The sequence below is a fragment of the Tasmannia lanceolata genome, unplaced genomic scaffold (assembly GCF_043159265.1).
Source record: "Tasmannia lanceolata isolate RefF3 unplaced genomic scaffold, GAP_Taslan_0.1 ptg000020l, whole genome shotgun sequence".
Classification (NCBI taxonomy): domain Eukaryota; kingdom Viridiplantae; phylum Streptophyta; class Magnoliopsida; order Canellales; family Winteraceae; genus Tasmannia; species Tasmannia lanceolata.
The window spans coordinates 10954220-10979620 of record NW_027518697.1 but is presented as its reverse complement, the minus strand read 5'-3'; the positions used below and the strand labels follow the sequence as shown (position 1 = coordinate 10979620).

General features: G+C 40.2%; 1 protein-coding gene across 1 annotated transcript; it reads right to left on the bottom strand.

Moving 5' to 3' along the window:
* Positions 1 to 297: 297 nt before the first annotated feature.
* LOC143853684 (casein kinase II subunit alpha-like) lies at positions 298 to 24888 on the bottom strand. Its single transcript, XM_077363403.1, has 10 exons — positions 24435 to 24888; positions 24207 to 24336; positions 14738 to 14932; positions 7505 to 7662; positions 6531 to 6621; positions 6367 to 6432; positions 1044 to 1126; positions 889 to 952; positions 743 to 811; positions 298 to 615 (listed from the first exon to the last, which is right to left on the bottom strand). Exons 1-10 carry the CDS (start codon positions 24704 to 24706, stop codon positions 556 to 558), a joined length of 1188 nt encoding a protein of 395 aa, XP_077219518.1. The 5' UTR covers positions 24707 to 24888; the 3' UTR covers positions 298 to 555.
* Between the last annotated feature and the right edge of the window lie 513 nt (positions 24889 to 25401).

Sequence of the window (25401 nt, the reverse complement as noted above, 5' to 3'; positions counted from 1 at the left end):
ATCCTTTAAAGGCAGGTAAAGCCGACTAAATGATCCAATCACGTCTTTTTAAGTTTTCGACTATTGATCTGCGAGATCCGATCAATCCGATCGTAGATCTGAGTTGTCTGGCCTTCGAACGGCTGAGTTGCACCTGCATCATTTTGTCACAGAAAAAATCGAAGGCCCATGACAGCCTCGGCCTAGCCCATGGAACCTGCACTGCCAAACGGACCTAGCAAGGCTGGTGAATGAAAACCTGATCAACCCTTTAAAAATTAATCCAACTACGAACATGATCTATGTGACACATTCAGATAACAAGAAAACTCTGGAATCCGGATTTTAATATTAATAATATGAGAATATTATAATATTTAGATAAACTCAATCCAAAATACAATCGATGAATACAGATTGCGGGTCTTCAAGATAAAACACAGCTTGATTGCATTTTGCAGACCAAAAAATAAAAAAACTCAACCCTCATGAACAGAAAATGCGGATTAGGTAGTAGAAACTAGAAAGACAACTAAACACGAGAATGTCATTTTTTATGGTAATCCAGAATTTAAGCTACTGAGTTCGAGTCCTACTGCTTTCTGCATTTCTCACTGGAAAGAAGTAGGGATGGGCCTGCACAGTGTCCAGATAGGTAATTATATACTTTGTAATATGGTAACCCAATTTAGTTGAGCAAATGGAAAAAAAAAATACAAGAGTGATCATAATAATTTAAAAAATTATTAATAATAATAATTACCATAGCTTCTTTTGCGGTTGGCCTTTCCTGGTGATCATATCGGAGCAATGTGTCAAGAAAATCAATTGCCTACAAAGTATGGGTCAAGTTAGATGAGCTACATAATGGAGGAATTCAGCTTTGTTTACTAAAACTGAATAACAGACCTCAGGAACAGCCAAATGCTGATTATCAGCATTTGTGAACTTCGTCCATGGCTTCCTGCTATGCCTGTAGCAAAAAGATAACTCACTTTTTTCAGAAACAATATTTTTTATCAATTAAACCATAGAAGCAATCAGGCACAAGCAAATATCATAACCTCCCAACAAGGGCCTCAAGGTGCGGGTCGAGCTCCAGGCGGTATTTGCTCAGATAAGCATTCAACTCATCAGTTCCAAGAACCTGAAAACATGAAATTACAGATTTAATGTCTTTGTATTTCTCAACGCCCCAACCAGAACACATGTTCAATCCCAGCAACTAGAAAAAAAGAAAATGAGGTAAATTGTACATGGTGGCATTGTTCAATACTTCAATCCCAACGGCAAGGCAGATATAGGAACTCAACATACACGTGTTTGTCTATTTAAGACCAAAACAATGACAAAAATATTGGAGTGGTTCGGAATTTGTCATATAACATGGTTAATTGAGGATTACCTAGCTATATCCCATTTTGGAAAATATCCTCACAATCACATACAGGTTGATCTGCTCCACCTGTGGCTGAGAGTCCAAGACAGACACATGGATAGATCTAACGACTAGACCAGGCACTAATTTGTTGATGATTGATAGATCTAACAACTAGACCAGCAACTCTATCAAATTGGCTTAGATTCAATAAACAAGCACCAATGCACCCAGCTCACTTATCAGAACATAATACACCACACAAACATAAGATGCTACCAGCTATATCGGAAATAACAACAGAAAAATCTAAAAATCAAGTGAATCCTTGCTCTGACCCGGAAAAATCAACATAGGAATCTCAACATTCAAGATATCAAGCTCGCCATTAAATTTCCATACTGACACTCTAGGTTGGGTTTCAACTCCGAGTAGAAAGTAGAAATGAACATCGAAAAATGGATCTACCAGAACCAATCAAGTGCCAGGTTGCATGTTTCTCCGAGAAGTCTTGACCCATCAATTTTTGGGGAAAAAAAGGGATGGTTAAAAACTGAAAGGCAAGGGCCCATGTTCACCTGAAAAATCTCCATAAATCAGAGTATTACAATTGTCTTTTTAGGGGCTTGGCTCATCCATAGCAGGGCCAAATCGGCCAATCAAATGTATAGTTTAGAAATGAACATCTGTCCACCTGTGCTTTTGCCGCCTATTTAATCTCTTTTTTTCCTCTTTTTAATCAGTAATTATGTTATCGTGCAAACAAAATGGAACAACCATGACGCAGCCAATTACGATGAACTCTGGTCTCCCAACTCTGAACAAACATTGAATCGTCCAGTTACAATGAACTATGTTCTCCAGACACAATCTTTTACTAAGAAATCGACCTCCAAACTTGCATCTCAATTAATGCGGTGAAAGGAAACTGCCAGTACAAAGTAATGCCAAAGAACTCCTCCAAAGGATCCACTTACAGTCAAGGATACTATTGACAATTGCATATCCATTTGAAGACATTTTTCCAATCAACCATAAATGGGCCCTGAAAATTAGTTAACAACAAAAACCATTTCTCTTGCTTTGGAAGATTTGATTGCTCTGGTCTTTCCAAATAGACCAAACTGTGGCAATGAAGTTCAAAAGTGAAAAAAAAAACAGCCAAAATAAGGGGAAAAAAACACCAAAATTCCAAAAGTGACATCATAGAACAAAGCATGGACAAATGAAACATCGAATGAGGAGCAAACAAAGACATAAAATCCTTTGAAGCAAAAGGGCATTGAGTCAATAGATGGTCGATGGATAACTCCAAACCTGATGTGCCTGAACTGCTCCTATAAAAACTTTGGCTCGTGCAGCTCTTGTAGGAAGTGTTCTGGGCCGAAGAGTAAAACTGTATCAGCCATGGTTTGGAGGCCAAAGACTGACAATATTCATGGTGCAGAAACTCTAGATGGTCATCCGGTGATCGACGTGCCGTTTGATCTAGTGGAGGAGAGAAAGAGGACCATTAAAAGCTGTCTCATTGGGGACCTGAAGAATAGTGCATTGCTCTTGAAAGAAGTTTGGGGTTGGGCCAAACGAGTCTGGGGCCTTCCTCAATTGCAAAAATATGTCTCCATCAATTCAATATCTATCTTGTTTTGCTTTGAATCTGACTCTCAGGCCTCTTCTACTCTCAGGCGTGGTGGGGATGCTCTGGGAGGATACCTATCATCCCTCCAACCTTGGTTCCCTGCGTTTAATACCGGTGCTATACCTGTAAGGATTAGATTTTATGACATTCCTCTTCATGCGGTCTACGTCAACTGTAGAGGCCCTAGGTCAGCATTTGGGTCAGGTGCTTCAGACCCAATTATATGGCAACCATGACCATTGCTTGGCTTATGCTTCTGCCTTGGTCCTTACATCCCTCCGGAAATCTCTACCTTCATTTAGCAGTCTTAGGGTAGATTCGAGTATTTATTCTGTGAGAGTTAAGGCGACAAAGGATAGTCTTAATAGCATGGCCTTGTCGATGGCGGGGAATTTAAGTAGTAAAGACAATTCTGTCTCTTTTGAGGGACCCGAAATCCAGGTCTCCGACAAGGCGTCGCCGGAGATGGCCGCTCCAGTAGAAAAGGTTAGAGGTTCTTTTGCCAATCCCAGGGAAATATTGTTTGTGACAAGGAGCCGTTGGTGGGGTCCTCTTTGATTTTTGAATCGCCTATTGTCGCGCCTTTTGAATCTCCATGTATTAAGTCGCTGGGGACGTCAGACAACAGAAATGCATCAGTGCGTGGAAAGGTGGGATGGCGTGGAAAAGGAGCAACTTAGAAATCCTTAAATGCGGACCCACGTGGCGTCAGGGGGAAAGCTAATCGAAAAGATCTTGCTGACAGCTTTATGCAGAAGTCGGCGAAAGACAAAAGGGTGCTAAAAATAAAAAAAATAGGTTCTATAATGAGTATAAGCGTAATAAAGAGAAGTTGAGAAAATCGATACTTAATGTGGACCAGGGAAAGGTGGTATGTGTCAATCCATCTAGGGCATACAAGCGCTTACGTATTGGGAAGGGAGGTCCCTCGCGTAGAGATGCTAAATCTGAGGCACACTTATTAGCCACTAGAGGTGGGCTCTCCTTTTTTAAAAGAAGGCTCTAAGGCCATTTCAGGAAAGAGGATATTAGAAAGAGGAAACTTGTATCTGAAGTGCAACATCTTCAAGACCTTGATAGTCTTTCTTCTCCAACCATGTCGGGAGATGAGGGGAATCAGGATAGGAAAAGAAAGAATGCTCAGGAATTTTCCTTTGAAGTTGGAGACTTAGAGCTACTGAAGGGACTGGAATACGATGAGAAGCTGGCTAGGAAGGAATTTCCTACTCCAAGTGAAATTTCCCTAGGTATCCTGAAAAAGCAATGGAGGCAGTTTAAAATGGATGCTAGAAGCAATGAATAGAACCCAGATTAACTGGAAAGAAGGATGTTAAGGAAATGCACATTCCTCTTTTCAAGCTCCCTCATTTCAAAGAAACTCTGGAAGAGGAAAGGCGCTCCCATAGACGTCCCTGGGAGGAGGAAAAAGTGGCAGAGATTCGAAGATTGGACAGCTGAAGGCTGGTCCAATTGATGAGCCTAAAGTTTCTCGTGACTCGCTGGGGCTAGAAGTTAGTCAACTCGTTAGGGAGTGCTTGGGCCCGGATGAGGATATCAAAGGCAAAGGAAAAATGGTGGAAGACTGTTCAAGAAAATCTGAGGATCGTGGGTACCTTTTGGAAGAATTTGATGATATGTTATCAATCGGGGATGTGTTTGGGATTTGGATATGAAGAAGATTTGGGGGTCACGAAGGAGATGCCTGGCTATGGCTGCAAGGAATTTGGAAGAAAAGAAAGAGAAAGAAGCTGCAAAGAAGATTGGAGAGGGGGACCGTGATAAGTAATGGATTCTCTTCTCTGATCTGTCTAGGTGTTTTACTCTCTTCAGTTTAGTTTTCAGTTTTCGTGTCCCTGTTTAGCATAACTTCTTCTAAGTTTCTCGGTGTTCGAATTTCTGGGGTACTAGGAGATATCTTGGTCGGAGCACAGGTAGATTGCAATCCCTTGGGTATAGTCGTGATTTGAGTTTGATTGTTTGGCTATGGAATTGCAAGGAAGGTAGGCGAGGTTTTGGATGGAGAAGAAGTTTCTTTTGGAATTATTAGTCACCGGTCTTTAAATTCAGAATCAGTGAGGAAAATTTAGAATGAACATGCTTGTAATAGCAGTAGTTAGAAATTTGTCTGCATCCAGTCGGGCTACACTTTAACCAAGTAAGGCCTGAGAGGCCATGATCTTTCGCCTAGATTGGCTCTTCATCTGGATCTTTCTGCTCTGCTATCTAAAGTATTGGGAGGAGTAATTGTCCCATATAATGTCAGATTCCAGGTGCGCCGAGAAAAGTATTAGATCCTCAATAGCTTGAGAGACCATGGTCTTTCGATTGTCGAGGCAATGCCGCCTGGAAGTTATTCTACCCTGCTATTAGTAAAGGGATGTGGAGGTGATGCTGCTAAACAAGTGTTAGGGTTTTTTGAGGTTTGTTGAGGAAGATGATGGAGGTAGGTTGGAATGATCATAGTGCATGGCAGATGGGTGGGGCATGATCGGGGAAAGCTTCTTTTTGGATTTGTTGTAGTGTAAGACCTGCCGATGGCATGGTGAAGGAAGACAGGACCCAGATTTTTGTTGTTTTTGTTCAGTCTTTCTGGCTCAGGGTATGCCCTAGCCAGCTTTATTCGATACTATGTATGCTAGTTGGGACTCCTGGTCCCCAATGTATTTTTCATAGAATCAATGAAAATATGTCATCTTTAAAATAAATAAATAAAGAATTAGGTGTGGTGAAGATGATTAATCAAACGGTACACAATGAAGATTTTGATGAGGCATATAATCCAAGAAAAAGGTAACAAATCTAGGACCCAAGCAAGGCCAGAACCTACTCATGAACACAAAAATCTCACTGGTCACTACCAACCCCAAATAGGACTTACCAAAAATCACACCCCTATGACTCTATTTCCATACCCTGCTGTCCCTCCCAAACCTACTAAAGTAATTAATCAAACAAAACGAGACTTACTAACAACTCTTACATTTGCTAAAGTTCCAACAAATGATGGTTTCTGCACTACGGGTTGAAGACAGTGTTCTTTGCCTTTCCATACGCTTCCGCCTACGCCAATCACCCCCACCCGTAACCAACTTAATGGACTCAACAACCGTGACTCTTGCCCCTCTAAACAATGATCTATGAGAAACACTAAAGGACACATCACTACACAATGGGTCCTCCGAGAACCTAGTCCTATTGCCCACACAGCATAAAGTTTACGCCTCTATAAAAGATCCATTACATGCTATTTCCCTTTCAAAATACCTAAAACTTCATAACTATAATCACCAAACCATCACCCTTTTGGCTTGTACACCTCATGAAAATTAAACTAAATGACATTTATCAAGTTTAAATGAACACCACATACCTTAGCTATTTTAACCAGTTGATCATAATTATCATGGCCATAGAAAAAGGGCTCCTTCCGGAATATCTGCAGGAAAGTTCAACAATAAGACAAATAGAATCAGAATGATTCTTTATTCCTTTTATCAATTAGAGCTAGAATGAATGTTGTCAGGTAGTGATTACCATTCCGGCAAACATACAACCAAGGCTCCACAAATCTAAAGAATAATCATAGTCTTGTAAATCAACAAGGAGCTCTGGGCCTTTGAAGTACCTGTCGATAGAATGTGAAAATGCATATAGTAGAATGAGACAGTGCTAAGTGCTAACAAGTAGCAAAACACAAATGGGTAAAAAAGCAAACCAACTGAAGACAGCTAATAGCAGGACCAGCATTGATGATTGATAACTCATATAAAATCATATATATAATGAGAACTCACGAATTAAATATTTGAGAGAACTTTCACTAAAGGCTCTATTTAAACAAGTATTTCGTCATCAACGATGGCTTTATATTACTTACCAAACAAAGACAGTAGAGTTGTATTCATCATACTATTAAGGACATGTCGGTGGCTATAATAAAACATATTAGAACTGAACATTTTGTATTCATCATATTATTTAAGCATAAGAGGGAAATATGTACAAGAGCTCCAAAGAAATACAAAAAGGCATTTTGTATTCATCATATTATTTAAGCATAAGAGGGAAATATGTACAAGAGCTCCAAAGAAATACAAAAAGGCTAAGCCTCCAAAAATTACAGACAACAAGACTACACATTAGGGGTCAAGGACTTTGAATCCTAAAACTTAAAATACTCAATTAGAACACCCCAAAACGAGTTAATCCAGCATAATAATGCCCCCCCTCCAACCCCCCCCCCCCCCCCCCCCCACACACACACACTGTAACCAGTTCCAATCATCAAGATGGAGGCAGATTACCAACTTCAGTAAATCCCTTTCCCCCTACCAGCAAGATGAATGATTTATATTTCATGAGAAAACTAAACGAGCGAAAATGAATCAGATACATGCCATATGATTTATTATCAAGAGTACGGGCAAATCTTTTATTTTTCTCCACAAAACTAAACAATATAATACATTAAAAACAGTCCCAAGAGAAACTAGAGAAATCGAACACACCGTGAAGCAACCCGGACATTGTACTCTTTGCCTGGATGATAGAATTCTGCAAGTCCCCAATCAATAAGACGAAGCTTACGCTGCTCGTGATCGATCATGACATTGTGGGGCTTAACATCACGATGCATAATTCCTTGTGAGTGACAATAGTCTAAAGCCTACACAAATACAAAGAGAAATTAAAATCCGTAACAATTACAAAAATCTATCCACATCTTTAACTATTAACTTGAGAGAGAGAGAGAGAGAGAGAGAGAGAGAGAGAGAGAGAGAGAGAGAGAGAGGGGGGGGGGGGGGGGGGAGAGAACTGACAGAAAAAACATCTGGCTGAAAAATCAGTTCAAAAGTGTAATAATTTTAAACAATAAAATTTAAAATGACTATGAAACTATGAAAGATGCCAGCATGAGACAGAGAGAGAGTGGCTGTTCTATAAGTGAAGAAACAAATGCACCATGATGAAGTAAATCTACATGAAGCTAACTCCCAAACAAAACCCTTGGACAGTATCAATATGCCACTTCCAACAAACTAAAAAAATTCTTGGGGGCCTACATGCTACTTTCAAGATTCAAGAAGCTATCTTCCATCAATTTTAACCTACTTCTATATTAAATTGTCAGTAAAAAGAGTGTCATTTTTCTATCGATAAGTTGGCGGGATATCACGAAACTGTGGTCTAGGATTTTATGGCCAATAAGAATATAACAATGGAATCACCACAAAAGTAGCAGCCAAAGAGAAAATAGGCCCCAGATTAAAACAAAACGAAAGAAAGATAAGTTACAATGGAAAAAGTTGCTAATTAGAAAGACAGATGCCAAACGCTCTGACAACAGGATCAAATTCACAACCACAACCTAAAAAGGGAAAGCAATGATGATGATGCTATCAAAGTACATTGCAACAAACTCAACTAGAAAATGAAGAACATTCAGGGGCCGTTTGGATATGCGGATTTTAGAATCCAGGTTTTTAGTTTGAAAACAGTGTAAAAGAGGGTTCATGATCAAGCTGTTGTATGCTGTCCTGACAGCGTTTCTTGGATTTCAAGCAAGAAAATCAGGTTTTAAAAATCTCTCCTGCATCCTAAGATTTCTAAAACCTGGAAATATGGGAGGATCTGCTACTCTCTTGCTGGCGGGAAGAAGGGCGAGAAGTCAAAAAACAAGTCAAAAACGACGGCTGGTCCGCTTCTTCTCTTGTCTCTCAGCTACAATTTTGAAGAAATCCCGGATTCTAAAATCTGCGTATCCAAACGGCCCCTCTGTATTTGCAACCAAGTCAGTTCAAATGCTAAGGCTTCCATTTGTCACAACCATACAGGCTTTTGCACCCTACCATACATGGAATTGTGTGGAAGATTTTACATGAACTTGGAATACGTAGATATGTAGGAGATAATAGATTATTCTTGCACAATGTTTGGGGATACTTATATAAAGAATTCTATAAGCTCTAAAGCATTATAAGTTGGTCCTAGGCCACTAAATGTGTGCCATGTCAGCGTAATACATGTCATGGCTGCCAAAATAGTAGTCGATAAATAAGTGAGTGCACTGATTTGAAGATCACCTCAAGGCCTTACAGAATTCCTGCTTGTGCAATACAAAGCATAACTTCCATTGTCCCTTGTATGCTTCAAAATGTCAAGCTGGGGAAGATTACAGAGATGGATAGTATGGTCTTGGGGTGCGGGAACAGACAAAGGTTCTCGGTTCATGGAATGGTCACTTCTTCAGGGGGGAATCCATCATTGGTATGGAGGAGGAGATCATAGGCATCATTTGGTCTCTCTCGGTCCATCTTTGCAGTGGGTCAGAGAACTACTGGTGGCTTTTTTTTCCTGGTCGACTCCACTTGAAGCATCAAGATGTTGTCCGAGATGGCTATGGAGGAGGAGATTATAGGCATCGTTTGGTCTCGGATTGTCTTCGCAGTGTGTCAGAGAACTCCTGGTGGTCTTTTTTTCTGGTCTACTCCACTTTGCGCATCAAGATGTAGACCGTGATGGATCTATTTCGGAAGTCATCAGCAGTCCTATTGGTGCATTGGGGATTATTTTGATGTCACCTGGTTTCTAGGGAAGACAATGGGCAGAAAGGGTAGTCTAGCATATTAGGGAGCCTGTTGGACTACCTGATTCCACCAAGGCAGTCTTTGTGGTCCTGCACGAGATTTCTTCAATGAAGCCTTCTCTATTTGATTCCAAGGTTGTGAAGGGCGATTCCCAATGTGGCATTAGCCACCTTTCAACCATGTTGGGATCTTTTACCCCTCTTGCATGCATAGATGCCAGTCTTCTTCTGATTATGCTCTTTTACTCATATATTTCTCTCTTCTCCTTCATCTCCTCTCCTTTTCTCATCTACTTCATCTCTATTTTCCATAACCAATAAACCCTAGAGTGCCAACTCTTCCCATAAACCCCAAACCATAGAATTCAAAAACCATCTTGAAAAAAAAAAATCAAATCACCTCTCAAGGATTCCAAAAGGAAACATCTCAAACCTTAATCCAAAGAGCCAAATGAGGGGAGATCCAAAGCTAAGGTAATTGCAAGGCTGATGACATGAATCACATGATAGTATGGTAGCCACAAAAAAAAAAGATGCTCTCTTAGCAAAAAGAAGGGAATGCAGAAATGGCATGTGCATAGAAGAGAAGAGGATCTTCAAACCGTAGTCCTCACTTAGATCATGCCCTGATACCACGTTGAAGTGCATAAGAAGAAGAGTTCTGTTAAGGAAAAAGTGGCATACCGCCAATGGTGGAGTTGAGCTATATTATTAACTTGAGTGATATTAACAGAATGGCCACGAATGAAATAAAAGATGAGTAAAGACAAAGAGAGCTAATTACAATTAATGCCAGAAGAACAAATAACACTAACAGATATATCACATGCTAGCATATGTACTCATATCTCACTGCTAGACATTAAATATCTACCCGTTCTTCAACTGTTAAACATCTTGAGGATACCGAAACTAAACATCCTCATAAAGTATCAACTCTTCCCATAAACCCTAAACCCTAGAATTCACAAAGTCTCCTGAAAAACGAAGTTCAAATCACCTCACAGGATTCCACGAGGACATATCTCAACCCTTAAGCCAAGGAACTAGACGACGGGGGATCCAAAGCTAAAATAGTTGACGGGGGATCCAAGGAGCTAGATGACAGGGGATCCAAAGCTGAGGTAATTGAAATACCCCAATAGAATTTTTTCAGTGTTTTGGTGGGGGTATTTTAGTCTTTTACGTTAAAATCTATATTAGGGCACTCATAAGTGATTATAAATACTAATCGAGGGTTTATTTCACCATCAGAACCTAAACCGAGAGGGAAGAATCATTCATGGAGAAACAAAGAAGTGCCAGAGTTTTTTCCACCATCGGGAGGAGACTAATCGAGGTAAGAATAAGTTCTAATGGGATTTTTGTATATGATCTGTGGTAGTTCACATTTTGTGCCAATTAGGGTTTGTTGAGAGGGTTCCTATTTGTTTTCGCCATCCGGCAAAGTTCCGGTAAGTTGATTGGGTTCTTTGGAGGCCTTCCATCACAAGCTTTCCAACGAATCCAACCTCTCCAGATTTCGACGAGAAACGAAGAGGTTTTAATCCTCTGAAATTTGATGAAAATCGGAAGAAAATCGCCCGGGAAAAATTCCCTTTCGTTGATTCGGACGCCCAAAGTTGGTTAGGCGCCCGAACTGTCTTCAGGCGTCTGAAGGAAAACCTTCGGGCACCCGAACAAACAAGACTGATCAAAATCTACTCTCTAGTTCAGAATGGTTCGGGCGCCCTAGGGTTCCCTTCGGACGTCTGAACCAATGTCGCTCGGGCATCCGAAGGAACCCCGTCAGGCGTCCGAACCAGAAATTTTTGGGATTTTATTTTGGGGATCCGGACAACCCAACCTTCACTCGGGTGCCCAAATCCCCCTTGATAAAGGCTCATATGTATGGTTTTACTCATGTTTCAGGTCAGCATATTCCGGTATCGCCCAAAACTTTGATTGATCCGTTACGAACTCTTAGACATGTTTCCTGAAGATCGATAATTGTGGCGCGACTCATTGTGGTATACTTGTATAACAGATTGTATGTAATCGGACAACATCGTGTGTAAGACATCTGGACCTTTGATCGAGGTGAGTAATAAGGGACTATTTTAGTAATTTAAAATCGAACTTCCTTGGTTTTCAAAAAATGAGTTGGGTGCCTGGCTGATGAAATACATCCTCAGAATGCCCTTCGTGCCTAAAAGGTTAGAAAAAGGGCAATGCACGCACTTCTGGTCGCCTCAGATTCTGAAACCAATCTTTTTTTTGCAGAAATCACAATCCGACAACAGGAGCATTCTTCATACCGGCATTACACATTGCATTGTGAGCAAAGCAACCCCCCAATTCACTATGAAAGTAGGAACCATGTTTGCGGGATAACTAATTTGTACCTCCTTCTGTGCTACCTTGGATTTTAGAATGTGCTATAATGTCCCTACACTATTCTGATCACGAGTATGATGACCATTGGTGACATCGATGCATATTACCCTTGACATATGACACCTTCATTGTTTGTTATGTTACTATGACACTCAACCCTGAAGTGTAATATTTTGTTCCGATATGTTATTCTGTTTTGGCACTTCCTGTAAGGCTTAGATTATTCTGTATTGCCCAGCCAATGGGGCATTAATGCGTTGGTTTTTGTGTCCAGCCAATGGGGATTAATATGTCGGTTTTTGGATCCCTGCCAGTGGGGAATGCATAATACGTTGGCACGGTCGACAGTATACTTTGTAGGAACGAGTTCCGACACTGCGGGCCGTCGGTGACAAAATAACAGGCTTTTCATTTCTGGCCTAAGCCTATGACCTTGAGGTGTTCATATCTTGCTTTTGTTATGTACTGTTTTCGTTCAGTCTCAGTTTCTGATTCTGTTTCAGTATGTGATCTTTACATGACTCTCTCTAGATTATGCTGAATATGAAATTCTGATCGTATTGAACATTGTTCATGAGATATGTTCATATCTTGCTTTTGTTATGTCCTGTTTTCATTCAGTCTCAGTTTCTGATTCTGTTTCAGTATGTGATCTTTACATGACTCCCTCTGGATTATGCTGAATATGAAATTCTGATCGTATTGAAAATTGTTCATGAGATATGACTGGATCCCTAGCCATTCTATTTTGTCCCCTTTTACTTTATTGACTTGCTTAAACCATGCTAGAGTAGGACCTTGTTATCTCATGAAGAGTTAGCTCACCTGTGGTTTACAATTACAGATCCAGAGACTTGACTCCTGCGCGAATTTGGTGACAGCAGGAGCGTTGATTATCGTCCGAGCCACTTTAGTATCGTACAATTTTATTTTGACTGAGTAATGGTGATGGTTGTGGTTAAAAACTACAGTTAGTTTACTTTCTTATTTTGGGATAAGGGTGTGACAGTGACATTCATTCATTTTATTGTGGTTTGGACTCACTGAATATGAAATATGATTTAGCACAATTTATCTGATTAGCCTTGCATGCTTCTAGAGTTTACTTTGCAGGTATGTGGCGCTGTTACGTACCGAACTGAGGTGTCAGTTTGGAGCGTGACAATAACTGTATGGCTGATGACATGAAAAAAAAAACGATGTTCTCTTAGCAAAAAGAAGGAAATTGAGACATGGCAGGTGCATAGAAGATAATAGGATATTCAAACCCTAGTCCTAACGTAGATCATGCCCTAATACCAGGTTGAAGAACATAAGAAGAGTTCTGGGAGGAAAAAGGTGTCATACCCCAAATGGTGGAGCTCACCTATATTATTAACTTGAGTGATATTTACAAAACGGTCATGAATAAAATGAAAGATGACTAATGACAAAGAAAGAGCTAATTACAATTAATGCCAAAATTCACCTTTTAGCATATCTAATTATAACTCATTGTAGACATTAAATATCTACCCATTTTTCAACTGCTAAACATCTTGAGGATACTGAAACTAAATATCCTCATAAAATACCAACTCTTCCCATAAACCTCAAACCCTCGAATTCACAAAATCTCTTGAAAAAGGAACTTCAAATCACCTTTCAAGGATTCCAAAATTACATATCTCAACCCTAAAGCCAGAGAGCCAGATGAGGGGAGATCCAAGGCTAAGGGAACCATACGGCTGATTACATCAATCACATGATAATACGGGAGCCACAATAAAAGATGTTCTCTTATATAAAAAAAAAGAAGGGAATGGAAAGATGGCATGTGCATAGAAGAGAATAGGATCTTTGAACCCCAGTCCTACCATAGATCATGCCCTGATACCATGTTGAAATGCATAAGAAGAAGAGTATGTGAGGAAAAGGTGTCATAGCCCCAGTGGTGGAAGGTGTCATAGCCCCAATGGTGGAGTTGACCCATATTATTTTTTTTTATGACAAGTTGACCCATATTATTAACTTGAGTGATATTACAGAAAGGCAATGAATGAAATGAAAGATGACCAAAGGCAGAGAAAGAGCTAATTACAATTAATGCCAAAAGAACAAGTAATCACCAACACTGACAGATATATCACCTGCTAGCATATCTACTTATATCTCATTGCTAGACATCAAATATCTACCCATTTTTCTAACTAGTTTAGTACTACAACAATCATAGTACCCCACAATATAAATTTTTTTTTGAGTTCCAAAGTTTATCTACCAAGTTACCATGTCAAGCCACCTAAGGCAAAGCCAGCATCAAGAGATAATACAGCTTGACTATTTATTTGTTCAAGCCCTCCCCGTTGGATCCCTCGAAAGACGGGACCGTTATCGTATATGTAGTATGGCAATCTTATTTGCGGAAAAAAAATAATCTAGTAATTTATATACAGGAACAATATTAGATTTCTCCTTTTTGTAGAGGAATCGCACTTGTGATGAGAATAGTCTAAACTGCAACTTTACGTTCACAGAAACATAACTTTCGGTGCATCTTTATAAGTGGAAGAAACTGAATCCTTGTAGAAAATTTCCCCAAATTGACAGCTCAGAAGTAAACGAGCAATTCCACAATGGAAATCCAGCATCAAAATTTTTGCCATTGAATTAATTCAATTATTAAATATGACATTCAAAACATGTCCACACCAATTGAAAAATACTAGCATAAGATGCAGCACTCCGACTATTATTCTAACAACATTAACTTAATATACAATCAGGATAATAAGCTTGCCTTCAATAGTTCATAGATGTAATATCGAGTATCATAATCGGATAGCGTTGGATACAGCACTTTAAAATCAGTATTGTTGACATATTCAAATATCAGACTAGGGGTTTTTGATTGCTGGTCTCTAACAATATCCAGCAATTTCACAATGTTTGGCCCACCACAGAGATTCTCCAGGATCTTTATCTCCCTCTTGATCTGCATAGAATAATATGTCAAGGATAAGGATGACATATATAACAGAAAAGAAAATCGAGAAAATAGGTTCTATCATTAAAAAAAAAAAAATATATATATATATATATATATATATATATATATATATATATATAGAGAGAGAGAGAGAGAGAGAGAGAGAGAGAGAGAGAGGAAAGTGTCTCTGAGCTCGAGCTCAGATAAGCTATCTGAGCTCGAGCTCAAAAACTCATGTGGGTCCACATTTTTGGGGTGATCCAAAGCTTTCAAATGAATGCTTTGGATCACCCAAAATATGTGGGCCCACATGAGTTTTTGACACTTGAGCTCAGATAGCTTATCTGAGCACGAGCTCAGAAACACTTTACTTATATATATATATATATATATATGAGGAAAAGGATTGTTCACTCGAGCGCACCAAGCTTAGGTACGCTCGAGTGCCCAAAACTCATGTGAGCCCACTTTTTTAGGATGGTCCAAAGCATTCATTTGAAAGGCCCTTACATAGATGGGGTATATACCAAAAATTAGCCCCATAGGATCATCCTACCCCATCCATTTGTGGAGGTCAAAATGGACAGACTCTGTTTGTCCACAAATCTGCCCATTTTTGCCCCCCACTTTTGGAGGGGTTAGGATAATTCAATGGACCTGATTTTTTGTACACATCCTATCTATGATGGGGCCTTGCAAATGAATGGTTTGGAACACCACCAAAAATGTGAGACCCATGTGATTTGGCACTCGAGCGTACCTAAGCTTTGGTACGCTCGAGCGCACCAAGCTTAAGTACGCTCGAGTACCCAAAACTCATGTGGGCCCACTTTTTTAGGATGGTCCAAAGCATTCATTTGAAAGGCCCTTACATAGATGGGGTATATACCAAAACTTAGCCCCATAGGATCATCCTACCCCATATATATATATATATATATATATGGGAAAAAGGTTTTTGACGTATCGCTCACCGTGAGCAGCCCTCTAGATACCCCATTTCCCATAGTTGGTTGACTCATCCAACCCATTGGTTATGTACGTTATAGGTAGGATTAGGGTTAGGTTAGGGTTAGGGTTATGGGTTATGGTTATGATTAGTGGAGGTTTCCAAATGGATGGCTGCAAATTAAACTCCTATAAATCGAATGGTTAGGATTATGGTATGGAGGTGGTTTCTTAGGGACACCCTATCTATGTGAGGTCCTATAGAATGAATGGGTAGGATGAGTCAAACAACACGCATGTGGTGTTTTATAGAGGGCTGCTCACGGTGAGGTATCGCGCAGAAAACGTTAACCCTATATATATATATATATATATATATATATATATATATATATATACACACACACACACACACACTAGTAAAAAAACACAGGCCGACAAAGAACTGTACAAACCACTTCATAGGTTGATCCAAACCGTCCATGTGATGGAACACAACATCAATAGGTTGTGCCCGTAAAATCATTTCCATAGGCTGATCCTAGGCCTCCAATCTATAGAGGTTTCCATAATATGTTTTTCCTCTTAAGGTGCCTGGAACTTGTAAATATTTTTAAAGTGTGCTGAATTCGTAATATCCTCAAAAAAGTAATAGGGAAAAGTAGTATTTTCGTAATTGTCATATTTCAATACCACTTCTTTGTAGTTGTGTCCGTAATTGTCATATAGAGGTACCCATTGTCCGTAATTTCCCTCCAAAACTTTAGTATGTAATGATTATTTTTGTTAGCTTCTTTCGATACTTATTATTGCTAGCCACCTTTCAAGAAATAGTATTTCTGTGCAGTTTTTCACCATGTCTAATAAGACAAATCTCTGAACGCATACCATTGCAAAGGATGGGCGAGACGTAGACTTTGGAGAAGGTGGCTAGCAAATCATGAAACCTTTTCTCTTCTTTACAGGGGTAGGACTGAAATTAAATAGTTTACAGGGGGTGTATTTCATGAGAAAAGCAAAGAAAGCTAACGTGTTAAATCCACAGATTTTTCAGGAAATTGGAAAAAATTCTTCATTTTCTCTTCTGCTATATATATATATATATATATATATATATATATATATAGAGAGAGAGAGAGAGAGAGAGAGAGAGGAAAGTGTTGGTGCGCTCGAGTGCCCCAAACTCATGTGGGCCCACTTTGTTAGGATGATCCAAAGCATTCATTTGAAAGGCCCTTACATAGATGGGGAATGTACCAAAAATTAGCTCCATAGGATTATCCTAACACATCCTTTTGTGGAGGTCAAAATGGACAGACTCTATTTGTCCACAAATCTGCCAATCTTTGCCCTCCACTTTTGGAGGAGTTAGGATGATTCAATGGACCTGATTTTAGGTACACACCCTATCTATGATGGGGCCTTGCAAATAAATGGTTTGGATCACCACAAAAAATGTGGGACCCATGTGATTTGGCACTCGAGCGCACCAACACTTTCCTCACACACACACACACACACATATATATGAGGAAATGGTATGTGAGCAGCTGCTCAGATAAGCTTATCTGAGCAGAGCTCACAAACCATAGAGGGCCCACATTTTGGGGGTGATCCTAAGCATTCATTTGGAAGGCCCCATCATGGATGAGGTGTGAACCAAAAATCAGCTCCATTGGATCATCTTAGGGTGTCCATTTGTGGAGGGAAAAATGGACAGATACTATTTGTCCACAAATCTGCCCATTTTTCCCTCCACAAATGGTGGGGTTAAGATGATCCAATGGAGCTGATTTTTGGTACACACCCCACCCAAAATGTGGGCCCCCTATAGTTTGTGAGCTCTGCTCAGATAAGCTATCTGAGCAGCTGCACACAAACCATTTCCTCATATATATATATATATATATATATATATATGAGGAAATGGTTTGTGTGCAGCTGCTCAGATAGCTTATCTGTGCATCCGCCTCTCTTGTGAATCTGCCTCTCCATTTGCCGATCTCCTAACATGATTGAACCTCACATGAGAGTCTCCGATAATATCAAGGATTTCATTTAAAAAATCCACAAACCTCCACGGGAAGGCAGGGTTAGGATGATCCTAAAGGGCTCATTTTTGGTACACACCCTATCCATGGAAGGGCCTTCCAAATGAATGCTTTGGATCATCCCAAAATGTGGGACCACTCGTGTAGCTACCCCGCCAGCTTAAAATACAGTGGGCCCCACATTTTTTGGGTGATGCAAACCACTCATTTGATGGGCCCTTACATAGAGAGTGTGCCTAAAAAATCAGCTCCATAGGATCATCCCAACCCAACGATTTGTGGAGGCAAAAATGGACGTGTAAAAACCTTCACAAATCTATCCATTTTTGCCTCCACAGTTTGAAGGGTTGGGATGATCCTATGGAGCTGATTTTTTGGGCACACCCTATCAATGTGAGGGCCTATCAAATGAATGGTTTGGATCACCCAAACAATGTGGGCCCACTGTATTTTAAGCCGGCGGTGTAGCTAAGTTAGCTACACGAGTGTGTAGCTTCACTTTCCTCATATATATATATATATATATATCTGTGTGTGTGTGTGTCCGCACGCGCGGGAAACCAAAGTTGAAAACATAAAAGAGGCAGCACTGAAAACAAAAACAAAAAATGGAGGAACTCTGTGAAAAAAAGGTGAAATATTGACAAGGATATCTATTTCTGACAGGCAGTCAGCTTTATCATTCCTACAGCTAAACTAGCACACCAGAAAGTATGTTTAATCAAACCTGGCTTGAATGGCATTCATAAGGAATCAGTTATGGAATGATGAAGCTTTATTGATAAAGAATATTCAGTTCCTAGTTCCTCTAGAACATGGTTTCATGAGTTTTTCTAGGCACATTGGCCACCTTGATATACATCCCTCTCAAATATGTCAAACCTTCTAAAAGAATTTCATAATGTCCACATCAGACCACTATACCTGTAAGCATTCACTGTTGTGATTGCTGTAAAACAGAAATCATTGCATGAACTTCTCACAACTTTTAGGAGTTGTGCAAAATAATCAGGTTGTATTTCCATAGCCTTTTTTTTTTTTTGATGACATAGGGTATATCCCTGTATTTCCATAGTCTTCCACCAGCCAATTAGCATTTTTTTTTTGAAAGGTACAATTTTCATTCCAAGGTAAACAAGAGATTTACAACAAAGGTGACGAAGAGGCTTCTCACAACTTGGGCGACGAAGAGGCGGCCAATCATCCTATTCAGCACCATTGGGTACAAGACCATAAATCACATTAACAATGGCCTAGTTGACTCCGGCTAAACGATCAGCACATACATTAGCACATCTTCTCATGTGCTGGATTTGAAAACAAATGACACAAACCAAATCCTGAATTTCAGCAATGAAGTGCTCAAGCTTCCACGGACCCCTACTCTTATTTGATGCCCAAGCTAATGTATTCAAAGAGTCCCCTTCAATGATGAGAGGGCCCAAATTATGACTCGCATACCATCTTAGACCAAAAAAACTGAGCCCTCGCTTCAGCTTCATTAGCAATTTAGCATCGCATACACCCGCCGGGCTCGAGAATAACATCAATAAAATACCGTTTGCATGCAATAATTGATTGTCTGTTGAAGTGGATTCTTTGTCCCCTCTTATGACTTTTTTTTTTTAAATGGAAAAAACTAACACTTTAATAACCTCTCTTATGACTTTTAAACAACATTCTTCCAAAAGTAAAGGATTTGGTTGAATTTTCAAGGGAATGATACTCACTCTCTTTCTCTCTCTCTTCTCTCGCTATATTGGTAATGACACCCCATATTAATTCTCCTACTCTCCGAGTATATGCCACGCAACCAAACAGTACTTACACTATTCTCCAAGAAAATTCCAGACATATCAAATGCTTGTCTCCTCTCTTTTGACTTCTTATTCCACCACTCTCCGAGCCACCCTCGCGCAACCAAACATAGACTAAGGCAGTGTTTGGCTGCACATTGTCTCTGCAGCCGTCGGCATTTGAAATTCCTTCAAAATACCATTCCTCGTTTGGTTGCCAATTTTGCATAGAATTCCCAAGAGACTCCCATACATGTTTCCATGTAATATTGCATGTTTGCGCCCCCCCCCCCCCCCCCCCCCCTTCTCCTCCTCCTTCGAACTTTCAAACCAATTTCTACGGTAGAATTTTGGTTGAAAATCTTGGGAATGGTGCTTTTTTTCTCTTTCTCTCTCGGTTAGCTCTCTATATTGGTAAAGACACCCTACTTTTTCCTCTGCTCTCCAAATCTATGCCGCACATCCAAACACTCTGTAAGTCTATAACACTATTCTCCGAGACGTAATTCTAGACAAATCAAATGCTTGTCTCCTCTCTTTTGAATTCTTTTTCCACTACTCTTTGAGCCTATGCCACGCATCCAAACATACCCTAAGCCTCCCTTGCTTTTGTGCAACGAAACACACCCTAAGCAAACACATTACAGAACATGCCCAAAAAATGACACAAAATAAAATGTATAAGAGGCCAAAAAAAAGAACTAAAAATAGTAACTCCCATCAAAATTCAGCTTGACATCCCGAATAACATCAATAAAATACCGTTTGCATCCCGAATCAAGCCAACAATGCCAGTGCAACCCGGGTTGCCGACAGTAACTCCCATCAAAATTCAGCTTGACACAACCCAACAGAAGCGACTACCACTTGGGAGTATTTTTGTCTTAGATTTCTTTTCCCAAATGACAAGTGCCAATTTCTGAGTGTTTAGCCAACCCCATAAGGAAGACCGCCATTTAACTCTAGTCCAAGCAATTATGGCCAACTTGATATCAAGAACGATTTTGTACCATCGCCTCTCCTTTTCTTCAAAAATCCTCCTATTGCACTCATGCCGTATGTTCCAAATCACTACATAAGGAACAAGCTTCCACATAGCTTGTCCCGTGCTTCCAAAGAGGCCGACGCCCCACGAGAGTAGAACCTTCTTAACATATCTTTGAAAACCGCAAGATACTCCAAAAGGCTTGATCACTGCCATCCATATGCAAAAGGAAAAGGAACAGTGTAGTAATAAGTGATCCAAAGTTTCCTCCTTCCTCCAAAGCACATGCCTAGTATCTAGTATCATGATTGGTTATCAACCATGAGTTATTGTGAAAGCTTTTCCAATTGTTGAAAGTAGCTATATATGGGACGAAAGCTATCTTCCTATTGTCTTCCAACAACAAAGTGACTCTCTATCTACATCCGAATGTCACTGGTTGGGGGTTGAGAAACGGTCCCAAGCGACTTATTGAATCAAATATTTGTCACTAATGGGCATTAGAAGGAATCCTATAGTTGAAGTAGCAATCAGAACTCTATATGTTCTCAAAAGGCACTACAGGTTGAAAGCCATGCTCACTCAAAAAGTGTTAACCAAGAAACCACTATCCCATAGCACGACATGAGCCACCAATACTTGGAGTTAAGAGTTTAAACTACTTGGACTTAAGAGTTAAATAACCCCCCCCCCCCCCCTCCCCGAGGCCTCCCATTTTCCCTACTTTCTGCTTCGCACCTCTACATGTAGGGTCCAAAACAATCCCTATATTTAGAAATTTGAAATTTTCATATTCAACCCATAGGCCATAGGTTTCTAAGCTCTTCCAAACATAGTAGGGAAACATATGAACATTATGCCTTGTCCCTATGTCTAACAAAAACAACTCTATGTGTCATTCCCAAATATAAGCCTTAAGTTTTGATTAAAATCTTTGAACAAAGTGTCCCAACCATTAAGCTCACTGAGGACCTTCGCGTTTCTCCTTGCGTTGAATCTCATTGCAATTCTCATATTTAGCCTGGAGATTGTTCAAATAAACTAGAGATCCAAACTAGCATAAGCAACCCTCCATCAACAATCTGTGATTAAGTCTCTTAGACCCCATGTAGAACATGTTTTCATTATTGACTTGACTTTTTTTTTTTGAATGGTGATTATTGACTTGACTTATGCACATTCGCATTACATGCCATCACTAAAATTCATCTCGATACTCTCAACCTCTTCAGCAATGGACATAGTTTACAGTGTAATCAGTCGAGAAGTTGGTCAACATTTTCTACAAAATAAGTTGACCTTCCAATAGAGGAGAAGCTAACAACCCTTCCACATCTCAGGTTAAGCATACAGCTAAACTAAAAGCTGCTCAAACTTGAGCTCAAAGGCTCTACATGAGCTTTCCATTAAAAAATAAAAAAATACCATGTATCCAACTGTAATTAGAATTGCACAACCACAAGACACCACTCATTCTCATGAAAACCCAACTTTAAGAGGATGGCCAAGGTATTCCATCAGTGGGGCGCCTCTCAAGCAGCAAATAAACTCTGCAATGTCATCGCATTAATTCCACGAAAGAAGCTCTTCAAAGTTAAATATGATTCACAACCTCCCTCATTAACCTAGTGAACCTACCAGTCTATAAGAAGTGAAGAGTCCACAGTGACATCTTAAGTAAACCCAAGAAGTTATAGTAGTCAAATGATATTGGCAACCAAACGGGGAATCTTGCTGACTTGGCACCCAAATGCCAAGCAAAACCCCTAATGCTCCGTTTGGCTGCTAGAGGGTGGCTTGGAGAGTAGTGGAATATGAAGTCAAAACTCAAAAGAAGTCAAGAGGGAGGAGACAAGCATTTTGATTTGTCTAGAATTACCTCGGAGAATAGTGTAAGTAGTGTTTGGTTACACGGCATATACTCGGAGGGTAGGAGAATAAGTAGGGGTGTTATTACCAATATATGGAGAGAGTAGAGAGAGAAGGAAGAGAGAGAGCATCATTCCCTAGAAAATTCAACCAAAAGTCCTTGCTTTTGAAATAATTTGGTTTATAAGTCATGGAGAGGACAAGGAGTCCATGTCATCATATAAGTAATTATTACTTGGGAGACATCCAAGGGAGTAAAGGGGAGTCCAATGCTATTTTGGCAACCAAATGAGGAATTTGTCCTACGTGGTAGCCATTCTCCAACAAACTTCCTGGAAAATAAAAACCCAATGGCAATCAAACAGAGCATAAGAGTGTGTTTGGTTGCACAAAAGCTCGGCAGCCATCGAAATTTGGCTTGGATCTGGAATGCCATTCCACATTTAAAATGGTGGCCGAGTGCATGAGGCTCCCGCCCCTGCAGGGTCTGGGGAGGGCTTGATGTACGCAGCCTTACCCCTGCTTTGCAGAGAGGCTATTTCCGTGACTCGAACCCATGACCACCAGGTCACAATGGAGCAACCTTACCTTTGCGTCAAAGCTCGCCCTCTTAATGTCATTACACATTTGGCTGCCAAAATAGCATTGGACTCCCCTTTGACTCCCATGGATGTCTCACAAGAAATAATTGATTGTCTGTTGAAGTGGATTCTTTGTGTCCCCTCCTTATGACTTTTAAACAACATTCTTCCAAAAGCAAGGAATTTTGGTTGAATTTTCTAGGGAATGATACTTCCTCTCTTTCTCTCTCTCTTCTCTCGCTATATTGGTAATGACAACCCATACTAATTTTCCTACTCTCCGAGTATATGCCACGCAACCAAACACTACTTACACTATTCTCCAAGAAAATTCCAGACAAATCAAATGCTTGTCTCCTCTCTTTTGACTTCTTATTCCACCACTCTCCGAGCCACCCTCGCGCAACCAAACATAGACTAAGGCAGTGTTTGGCTGCACATTGTCTCGGCAGCCGTCGGCATTTGAAATTCCTTCAAAATACCATTCCTCGTTTGGTTGCCAATTTTGCATGTTTGCCCCCCCCCCCCCCCCTCCAAACTTTCAAACCAATTTCTACCAAAAAGGGTAGAATTTTGGTTGCAAATCTTGGGAATGGTGCTTTTTTTCTCTTTCTCTCTCACTTAGCTCTCTATGTTGGTAAAGACACCCTACTTTTTCCTCTGCTCTCCAAATCCATGCTGCACATCCGAACACTGTGTAAGTCTATAACACTATTCTCCGAGACGTAGTTCTAGACAAATCAAATGCTTGTCTCCTCGCTTTTGAATTCTTATTCCCACTACTCTCTGAGGCTATGCCACACATCCAAACATACCCTAAGCCTCCCTCGCTTTTGTGCAACCAAACACACCCTAAGCAAACACATTACAGAACATGCCCAAAAATGACACAAAAAAAAATGTATATAGAGGCCAAAAATCAGAACAAAAATAGGAAGAAAATTATACATCCCAAAAACAATAATACCTCCGCACGAAACCAAAAAAAAAGTATCAATCAGAACAACAAAACTTTTAAATAAAAAAAAAATAGATACCAAAACAACGCACCTTCTTCTTCTTGACAGGCTTAAGGATCTTAATAATGCATGGTTCATTGTTAGTACAATGAACACCTTCAAAAACCTCACTGTATTTCCCCCTCCCAACCTTCCTCACCACTTCATAATCATCCTGCTCCCTACCAAAACAAAAAACAAAAAACAAAAAACCAAAACCCTAACCCTAAATCCAAAAAATAGAAGAAGAATAAAATGTTTAAAGATGTGAGATTTATACCCCCATTGAACAGTGAGGGACTCATAATCCCAATACTCTTTAGGGCGAATTACGTTGACGTCAGCATGAACCCTAGCCTTGGAGGTGGCGCCAGGGCGCCGAATAGATTTTCCGATTTTCTGCGCCAGGGTTTCGGGAATGGAGGGACGGATGCGAGTGGGGTCGGGGAGAGAGAGAGGGGTGGTCCCACAAGCGATTTTACGAAGGGGAGGAGAACGAGAACGAGAGAGGAGGAGATTGTGGGAAATAAAACGGAGGGGCCTTGTGGCCATCAAAATGGGGAAAATAAGATGAGAGGGAAAGTGATAATTGGTGGGTTTGAGGCCATTCAAAGGGGGGGGGGGAAGTAGGAGGAGAGGGAAGATGTGAGAGGTCTTTTCTCTCACCACGTTTCTTTATTCTTCTTCCTCTCTCTCTCTCTCTCTCTAGCCTCTTTTGTCGGGAATCGGAAAAAAAGAAGAAAAGAAGGGCTGATTCGTATTAGCTAGCTGTGTTTCATACTGGTTGCTGATATTTACACTCTTGTGTTTTGATAATGACAGGAACTCACCTTGTCTTTTATATTTGACCAGCTCATGCAGAGTAAATTATTAATTATTTACACTGCTATATTTATTTTGATAACAACGAGATGGACTCACCTTGTATTTTTTATTTGACCAGCTGTCAGCAGCTTTTAGGGCGGTGTTGGACAACCATTATTTTATGGGATTATGTGGATAATGAGCATCTGCCCAGGCCCCTACCTACTAACCAGGTTTCGCAATTTTAAGCTTTTTCCCAACTAAAATTCCCTTTTCAATCTTAGAAGTTCTAGTTCTAGTTCTAGTTCTAGTTCAAGCTTGGTTTGGGTATGTGAAACCCGAGTAGCCTCCGTGATTTCAGGTTGGGTTTGGAACCCAAGGATGTCTTATTCAGCCTTGTCCATCTTCACATGCTTTGGCAGCCACTACTAAAACTTTTGGAG